The 15,144-nt window shown below is 38.7% G+C and overlaps 1 protein-coding gene across 1 annotated transcript in view; it reads left to right on the top strand.

The window, feature by feature from the left end:
• LOC137985230 (WD repeat and HMG-box DNA-binding protein 1-like) overlaps positions 1-15,144 on the top strand; it is a 46,318-nt gene that overhangs the window by 11,960 nt on the left and 19,214 nt on the right. The window contains exons 7-19 of the mRNA XM_068832782.1: positions 917-1,025; positions 3,319-3,369; positions 3,628-3,674; positions 5,578-5,626; positions 7,292-7,324; positions 7,917-7,976; positions 8,558-8,664; positions 9,280-9,364; positions 9,853-9,900; positions 10,780-10,963; positions 12,777-12,889; positions 13,964-14,050; positions 14,968-15,144. The exon at positions 14,968-15,144 is cut by the window's right edge and continues 8 nt beyond it. Of these exons, the coding sequence (XP_068688883.1) occupies positions 917-1,025; positions 3,319-3,369; positions 3,628-3,674; positions 5,578-5,626; positions 7,292-7,324; positions 7,917-7,976; positions 8,558-8,664; positions 9,280-9,364; positions 9,853-9,900; positions 10,780-10,963; positions 12,777-12,889; positions 13,964-14,050; positions 14,968-15,144 (1,150 nt within the window). The remainder of the gene's footprint in view (positions 1-916; positions 1,026-3,318; positions 3,370-3,627; positions 3,675-5,577; positions 5,627-7,291; positions 7,325-7,916; positions 7,977-8,557; positions 8,665-9,279; positions 9,365-9,852; positions 9,901-10,779; positions 10,964-12,776; positions 12,890-13,963; positions 14,051-14,967) is intronic.

The following is a 15,144-nucleotide window of genomic DNA, read 5'->3' as shown; positions in this document are numbered from 1 at the left end:
TGAAAAAATATAATATCCTCATTTCATCTACCGGGGAAAACAATTTCCATCCCCTTCATCCATTTCAACTGTTTTTATGCTACAAGGCAAGGTAATTGAAATGCCTCTTTTGTAAGGTCTTTCTGTTGTGAGATAATTATTTCAGGGTCAGTTCTTCTTTATACAATAATATTTAAATTTAGCCAAGCCTAAAAGCGGAGCAGAGTATTCTTACAATAAGTTAACCTGGATTGAGCCTGCGATCCAATCAAAACGAAATACCTTGTCAGCAGTCAACCTAAAAACAAATAGCTGACCTCACTGAGCTCTAAACTTGAGCCCGCAATATGGTCATCTGATACTGGTCACGTTGTACCACGCACTGGTGGCTCAGTTGGTTGAGCATGGGGCTGCCATGCGGGAGGTCCCAGTGAGTTTAGTGACTCTGGCCAGACCAACACTCAGGGTCTTAAAATAACTGAGGAGAAAGTGCTACCTTTTTAATTAACACCCGCAAATGGTTAGACTGTCAAGTCTTCGCGGATAAGGACGATAAACCGTAGGCCCCGTCTCACAACCAACCCTTCAATGTCCATAACCCTGTGTGACGTAAAAGAAGCCACATATTATTCACCAAGAGTAGGGAATGGAGTTCCGGGTGTTGTGGTCTGTCTTCTGTGGGGTATCATGGTTGGGAGGGTAAAAATGCTCGGAGACGTTTATTATTTTAGCTACGCTAACCTACATGTACTCTAAAATCTGAGGGTAAATAAACATAACTATGAACTAGTTACTGTATGAACTATGATTGACATACATGGAGGGGTGGTAGTAGGGTCGTACAGTGACCAAAGCCAAATTTTCTCACACAGATGTGTGCGTTTGAGCTCCCCTACAAACATTTACATTAATAATTATTATCGCCCTTCTTTTGCAGTGATTTCAGTGTTAAGGTGGTAACAATGTCAGATGGAAGTCAAAAACTTTTAAAAGGACACACAGCTCCTGTACTCAGTGTTACAATAGACCCTAAGGATCAATATGTTGTAAGTATTGTGTTGAACCAGGTTTGAAAACTCCCACCTACATGTACAGTACTTTCATTTATTTTTCTGGATCTTTATTAAAAGTGGGCCTGGATAAAAGTAAAGTAAAGTAAAAGGTAAAGCAACCATATTTAATGTCAATAACTCGTAACAGTAATTCAACTGACAAACCTGAGGTTGATGGTGCGCTCATTTTACTCCCCCCTCGCCATCAGTGCTCCGTTTTATGGGTATTTAAAGCTACTTAAGCTACACAGGACGGAAAGAAGTCTAAACAAGGATGGGAGATCGGGGAATCGAACTCAGGACCTCTTGCACCAAGGATGCACACCAACTGACTGTGCCATCCTCGCTCCTCAACATTGGTCGATATGTTGATCGAGGTTTAATGTACCCTATAAGATACATGATCCCTTGGCAGATGTCAATGTAATTATTACAAAAGTTCATGTAGTAACCATCTATTCAGTGACCTACTGGTAGTAGAACAGTGGTCTGACCAGAGTTAACCCATGACCTCTGTAGTGCAGTGTTATTTTATCAAAGGTTGTGGTACCCTGGAGAACTGAACTGAAAGGAACTAATTAACTGAGAAAGAACATTACAGTAGTACATGCCCAGACAATTAATTTTAAACTGCTGGAGACACGTTGGTAGCTCTGGGTTGCCTTTGTTTACGAGTCCATGATTTCAGCCAGTTATTTGCTGCACTAGGCCACCATGTTTTCTGTGTTGTACATACCTGTACAGTACATTGTAAGTTGACTAAATTAAATGCTCAAAACCATTGGTGCATTTGCCATGGTGACTCGGTGACTACACTGTAGGTGAAACCGCAGATTCAATCTCCAAAAACTTGTCAACGGTAATCAAAAGCCAAGTTTTCACCTAGAATTTTTCTGGTTGATTTACGCCATGGTTAAGAGTGGACGGGGTATGGCTTTTGCTTTTGCTGTTTTTAAGCGATGTAATTTAGAGCAGACGCTATCAAAGAAATCTGCATATTAAAATTTTTTGCTGATCGATTGCATTGATCGCCATATTTACATGACATTGTACAATCTGCTATGGTAGGCATTTCTCGTTTGTCTTTTTCCAGCAAACATCAAGATTTCTAAAATTGTTCAAGATCTGTTTAATACTGTTGGTATAAACATCAGCAGAAATTCTATCAAGAAATACAAGTGTTTGGGAAATCTCTTGTCTAATGGTGATGTCCCTTGAAGCGGCCGGCCTCGATAGATACACGAAAGGCATTTCGATCTCATTGACTGCAAGATGGAAGAAAATGAATAACTGTACAAGTAACTGTTAGCCATTCGGGCTACGTGGCTCTCTATCCGCTACAAACTTCTTAAGCAGTTTGCATCGAATGGTGTATTTCATGAGCTATTGGAATAATTGGGCTCACTTGCATGATGGAAGCATGCAGCCTAGATTATTTACTTTTTAACTCGCCAAATTGTCAAACCGGCTGAAGTCTATCTGTAGGTCGTTGAGGCATGAATTTAAGTCAATCTTATTAATTCAGAGAAATGAATATTTCTGAATTTCAAGCTTAATTGCGGAATAACCTGCCACTTACCATAATATTTTGAATCAGAAATGATCACGAGTAATTTACATGTGACAAGGAGTTGCTTAATTAACAAAATTTAATGTCAGGAATATAGTAGTTATGGTCCTCACTGGTATAATACATGTATTTTAGTCATTGATAGAGGTTTAGTTCAAGTTTGGGGATTTTCAACAAATATCCCGTAAACGTTTCTATTTGAACATGGTGCAAAATTTGAAGCTCTTTTGATTCTAAATGTCCTGTCGGAATGCACTGGCAGTGACTGGTTATGCAAAATCCACACATTTTTTATTAAAGAAATGTCCTTTTTATGCCTTTGGAGAACTGTTCATTGTGGAAGCGAAAAACTTACACTTTCTGAAACAGAAAATGCAAAAGTTAAAGACATTTTCAATTTGTTAGTTTTCCAGTGATAGATAGTTTCCTTGGATTTCTTTTAAAACAACGCAAACAAGAGCGATTTTCCAAAAGACACCCCTGAAGGTTGGCAGTAGCCAAAAAAGGGGTTAAATTCCCCAATGATAACTAATTTTGTCATGGTGTTTCAAAGAGTAAAATCTATAAGTGGCACTTACACCTGTAGAATGGAGAGGTTAGAAGGGGACATAAGATAAGTGTATGTACAATGTAGGTGTTAAGGTCGTGTACAAGGTTCTATATGTACAGTGTACGTTTATGATATAATGTGAAATTTTGCTTTGTTGAATTTTGTAGGCGTCATCATGTTGTGATGGTACAGTTAAAATTTGGAAGCTGGAGGATCAGGTTAGCAGTTGGAAAATCTTAGAACCATCACAAGGTCCTACAGTAGCAAAGTTTGCATGCTTGTTTTCTTGTAAGCACTTATTTGTGTCTTGTTTAAGACATTTTAAGGCCTTCAAAGGTCAGTATACAGTATAATTTTCTACATGTATAACATAGCATGCTCCATTTCTGTGTGGTATGTGATCTTATGTACATGTAACACTTGATCTTGTACAAAACTCTTGTACAGTCAACTTTCTTTTGTCTTTTCTTCCACAGTCATGTTTGACAACACTCTCCATTCTTCCTAAGGTCAATGATGCAAAGTAAGTTTGTCATGCATTAAGGAGGCTCAAACAAGGTTCAACAATTTCAAGAGACTGTTTTGCTGCAAGGATTAATTGTCTCTTTATTGTCATATAATGGTAATTTTGTGGTATCATTTGAACACCAATTTTTGCTAAAAAAGATGCACTTGTTGTGGCATAACAGGTCAACTTATCTCAAAAAAGAACTGGGTGAGCCCCATTTTTTATTGCTGGAAAGTGATGTGCAATCTGCAATCTGCAATAGAACTCTTTGCACAGTTTAAAAAAATGGGACCAGTGAATTTTTAACAAATTAATGTCTTTTCATGAATGTCATCAAATGTTATAATATAGAATGTAATAAAATACAAAAAATAATAATAGGAATAACTTCCAGAAAATAAGGAATAAACATGCAACTTTCCTCAGCAATGGAATCTCACGTTTGGGCGCCATCTTTGACCACGCGGTATTTTCCATGAAATGATTGCAGCCTCAATTTTCATGTATCTCGCGAAGTCTCTCACCGATTGCAAGAGGTGGCATGGCATGGGTGTTAGCAAGTTGTTTAGCAAAAAGCAAAGGGTGACCCATGGTCTCAGCTCATAATGTGGTGTTAGTTACAACTAAGGTGTTTCGCCACCTCCAGCAGAAAGGAAAACAAGAGGAACAGACCTGCTGGTTACGAACAGGAAAAACACACTTGGCAGCGTGTTAAAGGAAGACACTAGACAGGAGCGTTGAGACTTCGGGTGGTTGAATCGTAACTTTGTAAGATACCTTCATGTACGTTTTACCATGGCGAATATGGACCACGGTGCAAATAACAAAATACTCCAGGGTCAAAAAATTAATTCGTAATTTCTGACGAGAGTGTAAAATAAAACGTGAATGCTCAAGTTACAAATAATTAATTTTTTATCGACCATTGTAGGCTATACTTCCACATTAATTATTTGCCCAGGCAACCCAAAATTTGTCTGGGCAAGTATATATATCGTAAGGCGTACTTGCCTGGCTGATGACTGCGATAAAAAATGAATAAGGATCCCTGGGCATGTATAATTATAATATTATATACAATATGAGTGGCAGATCTGTATCACATTTGACGCAAAAGTAATATTGTACATGTATGTGACTTATGAAACGTCAGCATTTAAGTGTTGATGTACACTAGGTATTTTTGGGTTAGGGTTAGGGTTAGGGTTTGTGAGTTCAGGTGGCTCAAAACAGTTTCAAGGCTTCCAAGTAATGCTCTTATGAAAAGGATTGGCACTACAATTCTGTATCATGTATTAACAATATTGTGGTACCAAATGAAACACGGATCATCACTGAACAAGATGCAGTCATTATTGTGATGTAATACAATGTATATCACCTTGGTAATGGACAAGCCCTGTAAAAACACCCTTTATTTTGTCTTTAGTTGCTTACTTACATGTATATCTCAAAACAAAGTTGATGACCCCATTTTTTATTTCTGAAGGGAAAGATGAAACTTTCTGCACAGTTTAAAAAATCTTCTGTGCAGTGGATTTAGAGCGACCTTTAATTCTGTGATTTTTTTTGAGGTGGCGCAGATTCTGCAGTACAGATTTTTTTTTAACTTTGCCGATAGTTTCATCCTGGCCTTCTGATCATTTTCGTTTTGAGATAGAAATGTATGAGCAACTAGGGGCTTTCCCATTGCGAAGGAAGGTATCACAATAATGACCACATCTTGTTTGGAAATAATTGGTGTTTCATATGGTACCATAACATTGCTGTTACACTGATACAGTGTTGTAGTGTCAGTCATTCTAAAGAGAGTGCCTTCGAAGTGTTGAAACTGTCTTGAGCCAGCTTAAAGCACATGCAGGCCACAAATGCAGTCAATAGATTAACAAATTGAGTATTATCATATTCTGCTCTATAGGATATCCAAGACCTTATGCCGTCTTTCCTGGCAGCCAGTTAGTGGCAAGGTACATGTATGATGAGTTTTAAGTTACGGCACTTTCCCATGCAATAATAAAAAAATACTAAAGCTTAGTTCATTAATTTTTCCATTGACTCCTAGGAATGAGACTTACATGTAAGAGATTTTATGCTGTGTAACGCCAGACAATTTTAGTTGTCAACTGGGGCGGTGTTGCTAAAACAAGGGTAAGGGTAAGACTAAGGGTCACAGTAAGGGTAAGGATACGAATACAGAAAGTATCCTAAAAATGCATAAAAGCTAACCTTAAACTTTTGTTTAGGCCTAATTAGGCCTAAGGTTAGCTTTTGTGCATGTTTAGGATACTTTCTGTATTTGTATCCTTACCCTTACTGTGACCCTTCGTCTTAACCTTACCCTCGATTTTAGCAACGCCGCAACTGGGGCGTCATAGGGCACCCGAGGGGTCAATGGGTTAACCCAGACTGTAAATTTCTGTATCCATAACAATAATAATTATTAAGCAGATTTGGCCATTTTCCCATTGTCGATTTTTAAATTTTTCTTTATCCTCAGAGGCAGAGTAAAATTTATGTGTTTTACTCTTAGAAGAGAAGGATTCATGTGTATGGAATATCTCACCTACATGTATTTTGGTTTATTAGTTATATGTATGAGTTTAAAGTGGTCTTGCTGTTTGTACTCTGATGTTAATCAGCTTAAAAAAATTGCATCTGTCCATGTGGCTATTCTGCAATTCAACACTAAAATATTGAATTGATTATAAATGGAGACATGTTAGAATCAGCCTGAGTGTGCTTTGCATGTACATACGTGTACCTGTAACCAGGAAGTGATCTCAGCAACATTCAAGGGCCAAATGTATATTCTCTATAACTGGGGCTACTATACTCTTTTGAATTTCAGTTTTTGTTTTTAATAAGAGATTACAGCTAACTTTGAGTGATAATAATTATAAGTGCCAACATTAAATTTTATTTTAAATGGAAACTGCAGAATACCCGGCCACTTATTTGCATTTGAATTGTATGTATTGTTACATTCCTCACTCTTCAAAGAATGCCGCTCTGAGAAGACAATAAGTGGACGGGTCTTCTGCATTTGCTCCTATTCTTTTGCTTTTGTGTGGTTGGCCTCAACGTTACTTTTCTTGATAGCCTGCGAGCACCAAGCCATCATTAAAAAAGATACAGTTCCACTCAAAGACAAATGAACCACCAAATGCATTTCAAACTAGTCTTCAACTAGTTTGCGTTTGAGTTTCAACATGTTTGCGTTTGCATCCAACGCAAACGCAAACACGTTGACCAAAATCAATAGCCCTCCGAATCATTATTGCATCACCTGCAAAACGTTCAATGACGTTTTCGAAAGTAATTTCACAAAAGAAAAAGCCCCATTGTCTTGCTACAATGTATGCAAAATTCGGCTGGGTTGCCTTTTTACATACCAACAACAGTTACACAATTCGAAGGTGCCAAACTGAATAACAGGCCAAATGCATTGAAAAGAAACTAGTTCCTAACCCTAACCCTTAACAAACAACCAAGAAAGCCACTGACCTTCAAGACCACCTAACTCTTGCTGAGCACTTTTCATAATACATGTAGGAAAAAATATGATCTTGCAATGTGTTACGTGAGCAATTTGCATTGAGTATAGTGTCATGTTTTTGTATTTAACATTTTAGTATGTAGCTGTTCCAGTGGATAAAGCTGTGAAGGTAATTCTACCTCCTCCTTTGGGATGGTCCATTAGAGGGAGACTATTGATTTTTACCGGGTGTGGAGGGGGTACCTTGCCACATGGCACAAGGGATTTGGCTCCAACCCCTCCCTATTCCTTTTTCTGATAATGAGCTGTCACTTTATTGCACAAGAGAAAGAACAGAGAATGCCTCCAATTATAATGCACATGGTGTTTTTTTACTGTGGTATACCTGTGGTATTGTGGGATACCTGTGCTACACAGCTCTGAGTGTACGTAATGGCAGACAGCGGAGAGAATGATACTTGGGATTGTGTCAATCCATACCATCTGTCAATAAATAACACTAGAATGCTTACCTAGCCTGAAACTACATGTATTTCCTCGTCACTGTATCAGTCTATCCAAAACAGCGAATTACATTCGCACAGATAGTGTAACAGACCGAACAAGAATTTAATTGCTTCAGCACTTTGAAAACAAATATGTTACTTTATAGCCATATGGTGTTAATTAGATCTCCTTTTGCACTTAGAGGAGTGAAAAATGAGAACAAAAAAATATCATTACATCTACCTGCATTGTTACATTCGTACCTATTCTTTTAGATCTATGAACGAGACAGCTGGGAAAATGTTTACAATCTGGACAATGATGGCCACACTGAGGTACATCCATGTCTTGTTCTTTCCAATATAAACTGACATTTCACGTCTAGGGGGAACTTTGAGCTTAGTTGTTCATCAGTGCAGCAGAGCCTAGACTGTCTTGCCCTGTGTAATGTGATCTAGGTTTTAGACCTGCCTCTATTAAACTGACACTTGTGGACCAACTGACTAAGTATTGCATACATGTATAATCCCATGTATTTACAAATTTGTGCATGATGATAATAATTAAGAACTATTCACTGAAGTGGAGGTGGCTAGTGGTATTTTACTGAGCTCCAAAGCGGTGAGGTAAATATCCTCCACTAGCCACCAACACTGAGGTCAATAGTTGTTTTTAGTATCAACTTTTAAAATAGTGAGATAATACATGTATGGCACGAAAAGATGATTTTAACTAATTTATTCCTGCAAAGATTATAACATTTTTCTCAGAGGTGAAAAGCAAAGGATATCCAGAGTTAAAGTAGCCACTCAGTGCATGTACTCTACGCCATCCACTGTTTTAGTATAATTATATAGTAATTATTATTCTGTACCTGCATCTAATAATAAATATTAATTTGTCTTTATGACTGCAGTTAGTGTCAGTTGTCTCCTGGTCTCCCTGTGGTAATTATGTTGCATCAGCCAGTGTCAATGGTGAAATGTTTATCTGGAAGTTGTCTGCTCAAGCAGTGATAGAAAGGTATAAATAGTTATTAATATAAAAAAAATGATTTCTGCCTAAGTATCCTTTCTTATATGAATCAAGTAAGTTGAGCTTGTCTAATCAAGGATGAACAAGATTGAAAAAGAGACGCAGACATCTAATACTGCACCCCTTCACAAAAATTTTTTTTTATGTGAATCTTTTTTCATTTAAATGCATTCACTGTCATACTGAAGAATCATTGTAATCCTGATAATACAAATAATGAAGAAATAGAGAAGAAAAGGGCAGGACAAAAGTACAAAGTAGGGTACTAAGAGTACTGGACTGGGTACAGTAGCTTGTTTTGTTTGCTTTCTTTTTTTTTTCATTTTTAAGTATTTTGTTTTTAACACTTCTTAATGAGAGGAGGCAATTTAGAAATAATTTGGGAGAGCAGGGATGGTGCAGTGGTGAGTGCACTCACTTCCCACCAATGTGTCCCCACAGATTCAATTCCCAGACTTGGTGTCATGTGGGTTGGCTTTGTTGGTTCTCTACTCTGCTCTGAGAGGTTTTTCTCTGGGTAGTCCGGTTTTCCTCTCTCCTCAAAAACCATTTTTTGATTTGACACGCCTTGTTTGTGTATTTATTTAATATTTTTTCTCTCAGAATAAATCATGGGAGTAAACAGACCATCTGTGGCTTGGCATGGAATCCAAAAGGAAACAGAGAATTTGCATATGCAGATAACCAGGTCTGGATAGCAACAGACTTAACTGATTAGAGTGTATTGTGAAGTGCTAGGTTTCTAGCCCATACGAACCATGTGAGCATTGGCCGTACTAATGGAAATGGGCCCACACAAGGACAGAGAAAAACTCTGACCAGGGTGGGCCCATTTCCATTAGTAGGGCTAATGCTCACATGGTTCATATGGGCTAGAAACCTACATGTAGCACTTCACATTACACTCTAATCAGTTACGTCTGTTCAAATATAAGTGCTGCATGGTCAACGTTTGCAAAAATGTAATCCTTCCTTGTACTTGCACATGCTCATTGTCGTGACTTCAACATCTTCAGTTCTCCATTAGAAGAGATATGATTCGCATGACTCTTGCACGAGACATGATTCGCATTGCTGTAGGAATCACGTTGCACGCTACAAGAATTGCATTGCGTGTGTGATGTTGAAAAATCTGCAAGTACAGTGGCTTGATGATGGTTTTTTTTCTTTTTGCAGGGCCAGTTTGGGATCTGTGAAAATGTTATACCAAAAGATGAGGGGCATGTAAGACAATATAATAACCTACAATATAAATACATAACAAATGAAATTTAACTTCAAGTACAATATTGGGTACAACAAGATGAAGAGTTTTTACTGTCAAATGCCCAAATGTCTTCATTGAAGAGTTCAACATCCCAGAGTACTTTATGACTAAGTGTTGAGAGATGGAACCTACAGCTTATCATCCTTATAATCCTAAAAGACTAGACAGTCTACCATTAGCGACAAGAGTAGTTGAGACACTGAACTTGAAAGACCGCTATTAGGAAAAAATCATCTTTACATTACATTTTCCACTTGCACCCCCACCCCACCCCACCCCTCCCTCAGAAAAAATAAGGCTTGACAATTAAAAAAACGAAGAGGCGGGAGGAATTTGCACCCCTCCTTCTCAGAAAAAGTAAGTCTTGACCATTAAAAAAAAGGGGGGAGGGGGGGGGGGGGTTACATGGCAATATGAAGAGGCAGAAACAATTTATCCAACATTCCTAAAAGGGGTCAAGTGTCTCAACTATTTGGGCGAGTTTTGTACGTATTTGCAGATGTGATATGAAGGTTCGACTCTCTAATCTTCTCGGTTAATGATGATAAACCATACGCCCCGTCCTACAGCCCTTCAGTGTTCATAACCCTGTGGGGTGTACGTACCTACACACTCCTCGCAAACAGTAGGGCACGTAGTTCCCGCTGTTGTGGTCTGTCCTTGTGTTATCATGATTGGGAAAGTAAACAGACAGAGATACGTGTACTAGCTACACCAAGGTACTCCAAAATACATGTTTGATGATAGAGTTGACCCATGCCCTCCCATGGTAGTCTGATGGTCTCATCGTTTAAGCAAGATTTTTGGGTAATATGCAAGGAAACTATTTGCTGCAGGTAAAAAGCTCCAACAATGTTATCTCTGCGAGCAATTCGGCTGGTGCCAGTCTTTTTGACTCTGCAATGGATGGAGACAGTGATGATGAACAGCTAATAATTGGGACGAAAAAACAACGGAAAAAGTCCAATGCGTGGATAGATGAGGAAGCTGAGGATGATGACGAAGATGATGAATTTAAAGGTGAACACAGCTCCTCAATTCATAGAAAACGAACAATTTACTGTCAAACCCGGTGGAGCGTACCTCTTAAGATTTTATAGACCTTTTTTAATGAATGTATCTCATAGACTTTGATTCAAATAGTCATTCTATTATATTATAAATTTCCAGGGGTGAACTTTCCCTGGTTTTACTCTCACTTCTTTAACAATAAACAGTGTTAGAACAATAACATAACCAGTAAGAGATCAGTCATTCAGTTGTCAGCACAAAGATAAAATTATTTATTTGGTTTCGTTCTGGCCTCTGAAACTTTGAAAATTTGGGGCAAGATTTTAAACCAATAATCACACGAATAATGCGATAATCATGCTTCCCACAAATAGCACTTCTGAGTTTCTGCATGCCTCAGTTTCAAAGTAAGTCCTGGTGCACATCCATTCAAATGGAAATGAGTTGCGTATTCTTATGCAAATCAAACTCATTTCCCTTACAATAGTTGAACACCAAGACTCACTTCGAAACCGAGACAAATAGCGACTCGGAAATGGCCCATTGAACTGGAAGAAATATAGTCCCGAAGTGTTTGTGCTGATTCTTGAAGCCAAAGGTTTGCAAAGGGCCGCAAACTGGCTCCTTTACACTTGCTCGTGGTCAAAATTGTGCACCAGACTGGTGGTTACTTGGTTCCATGAGTCTTCACATGAGACCTCGGATCATGAATCTTGTAGGGGGCCTCAATCGTGGCATTGATCCATCAAAATTATCGGTCGATACTAAGTCGATATCGGGATTGATACTTGGTCGATACTTTGTCGAGTGTCGACTAATGTATCGCCTGATGGATATATTGGCTGAATATATCAAGTAATGCTATGATCCTCGCAGTTATGGACGCAGTTTTAGCAATTGCGTAGAGAAGCCTGAAAATTCAGGACTTCAACGGGGTTTGAACCCGTGACCTCGTGATACCGGTGCGACGCTCTAACCAACTGAGCTATGAAGCCACTGACGTTGGGAGCTGGTCATTTGTGGGTTCTAATTTTCCCTAACATTGCTTGATTTCATATCCGCAGTTCAGTATATGTTTCCTTTCATATATCATTTCGTTCATTGATTCATGACCAGCTCCCAACGTCGGTGGCTTCATAGCTCAGGCAGTTAGAGCGTTGAACCGGTATCACGAGGTCACGGGTTCAAACCCCGTTGAAGTCCTGAATTTTCAGGCTTCTCTACGCAATTGCTAAAATTGCGTCCATAAGTGCTAGGATCATAGCATTACTTGATTTCATATCCGCAGTTCATTATATGGTTCATTTCATATATCATTTCGTTCATTGGCTGAATATAGTTGGCGGTACACGGACATTTTACCGACACTTCTCCTCTATTTCACTGGCTTCGATTTCGTATGGAAAATGAGGGCATCATGAAACTTGGCCTTACTTTGAAAAAAAAAAACAAAAAACATTCAAGTTCTCTGGGATGCAGGGCTGGCATAGTGGTAAGAGCACTCCTCTCTCACCAATGTGGTCCGAGTTCGATTTCCAGACTGACAGCATCATACGTGGGTTGAGTTTGTTGATTCTCTTTTCTGCTCTGGAAGATTTTTCTCTTGGGTACTCTTGTTTTCCTCTCTCCTGAAAAACCAACATTAGCTTTGATTTGTGTTAATTTTTTTATTTCAGACAGTTTACAGTGTCCCCATTTACACTGTATTGTTCCAGCGCTAGAAGACTAGACAATTAAATAGAGTTCCTTTCCTTTCCTTTCCTATTCTTTCCTGTCCTTTCCTAATGCATGGGTTAAAGCTTGTCTTATTTCGTATTCTCAGACATTCGCAAACTAAAGGCAGCCTTAGCAGCACCTTTGGACTTTGGAGATGGTGAAAATGATGTTGATGGTGAAACAGCTAGTGAAGTTTCTGCACCGCAGGCTTCTAAAAAGGTAAGTATAGTGTAGTTCATTTGTCTTCGTAGAATATGAGTTTCGTCATGCTTCAGTGTGTGTTCGGGGTTATTTTTGGTTCCCTTGTTCGGCATCTTTGTTAAAATTAATGTTTCTGATCTATTTTGTGAGGTAGTTTAGTTTAAACATTACGATACATCTTGTTAGCTGTAGTCAAAGTGGTAACGGAAGCTATGTCTTTCGTTGGAAATACGCATTGTTTGAATGTTCGAAGTTCTTAGTGAATAGTGGGTCGTTCCAGTCTTTTGTGCATGCTGGCAAACAGATTGACCGAAAACAATAAGTGATTCTTTTGAGTGGTAAATTATGTAAACGTGGTTAAGTAAATGAAGGCATGCGTGCAATTGAGTGTGCTATTTTCCGTCCTTGCTTGGTCCGAGCTTGGTTGTGAGTGGAAGTTCTTTCTATTGCTTCGAGACAATAAGTCTTGTGATCTTTGAAAACTGTGGGTTTCTTTTTCGTGTTCCCACGTGTTCCCAACGACATCTACGACCGGAGAACTTTCTTATAGTATCTACTGACGTTACACAAATCACTTGACTCTGAAGATGACTTCCGCTCAGGTTGTCGAAACGTCAGTCAATGTCATCTCAAACAGTCCTTCTCCGGACTACACCCACCCGGACGATCGTACTTTACTTAATGATGACAAAATTGTAACTTCCAATTTAACAGGGCCCGGTTGTTCCAAACCCGATTAACTTAATCCAGGGTTAGCGTAAACTTTTGTTTCATGTTTTCAACTTTTTGGTGAAAGTTTCTTTCGCTTCTTTTTATTTTTCAATATCAACTTCTTTTAATGTAACGTTTTGCCGAATATAAGCGTTGAAAAGCATTTGGGAGTAGAGAAATAAACTCCTTGGTTAATTTTTAATCTAGGATTAGTGTTAATCGGCTTTTGAACAAACCGGCCCAGAACCTCATCATTGGCTGTTAGCCCCCACAAAGGACTTGGACGACCTAGGATTCACTAGGAGCTTACTACAGTACAACGGACCTTACTCTTAGCATGTCTTGTCATCATGACAAAATATTTTCGCTCTTTTTTGGCAGGAGGTGATCCACACACCGTATGTTCCACGGCTTCAGCATGCATTCCAGCCAAGTTCAACCCCAGTTCATCTTATGCATAGGTTTATGGTTGGTACCGTACTTAAACTATATTGTGTAATAAAGGGTCCGATTTTATGACAAGGTAGCTGTTTTCAGGTCAAAATGTGAAAAAAAAACAAAAAAGCATATCTTATTCCTTTATTTGTGGGTATCAGCTCATAGAGCGAGTTTCAATCGAGTGTCGTAAAACCAAAACGAAAGTAATTACTTTGGCCAATCAAAAAGGACAAAGACAATCCAGTAAACCAATCAAAACTCGAAGTAATTACAGGTAGCCGACACAAAGCGCGGGAAATTGTGCACTTTCGAGCCACGATTGGTTCTGGTCTCACTTCTGATTGGTTGAAAAAGTGGCGCGAGAACTTTAAACCAATCACTCATATGGAAACTGATTGCGTCAAGTGTAGCTAAGGCTCGAGACTGGCTCTAGCCAACTCGGTACTTCACGCCTCCTTAGCTATTTGTCATCTCAGATTATCAAATTCAACGCGGGCTCATAGACTGATTAATTTTAATTATTCGAAACCAGATAAATGGCTAATTTAATTCGAGAGTTTAGATTATGATACCATTCTCTACAAATAAAAAGTAACTGTAAGCATCAGGTTATTATTATTATTATTATTATTATTTTTTTGCAGTTAGAAAATAAAATAGGGAACATTTATCTATTATTTGGGGGGGGGGGGGGGTGGTTAATAAAGCAATTATTTCACTGGCGCTCGTTTGATATGAGATGATTCTAGCCAACTCAGTATGCGCCTTTGTTTGCTATCTGTCATCACATATCCAACGCGCGCTCATGGAATAATTGTTAAACATCCACAGCAATTGAATATCCTTGGGCTATGCTCTGTGTATAGACTAGATAATTTTTGTACAACCAAGAGTGCAAAGCATGGAATGACGTCACGAGGAAGTAACTTTGGTTGCTTTTTATTCAGGTGTGGAATTCAGTTGGAATTGTTCGCTGCCATAAGGAGGACGAAATATCGTCAATTGAAGTGGAATTTCATGATACCAGCACACACCATCCATTACATCTTACCAATCATTTGAACCACACAATGGCTGCGTTGTCTTCAACTGCTTTGTTGCTAGCTTGCCAAATACAGGATGAT

This window comes from Montipora foliosa, chromosome 14 (genome assembly GCF_036669935.1).
Source record: "Montipora foliosa isolate CH-2021 chromosome 14, ASM3666993v2, whole genome shotgun sequence".
Taxonomy (NCBI): domain Eukaryota; kingdom Metazoa; phylum Cnidaria; class Anthozoa; order Scleractinia; family Acroporidae; genus Montipora; species Montipora foliosa.
This window is presented reverse-complemented; position numbering and strand designations above follow the sequence as displayed.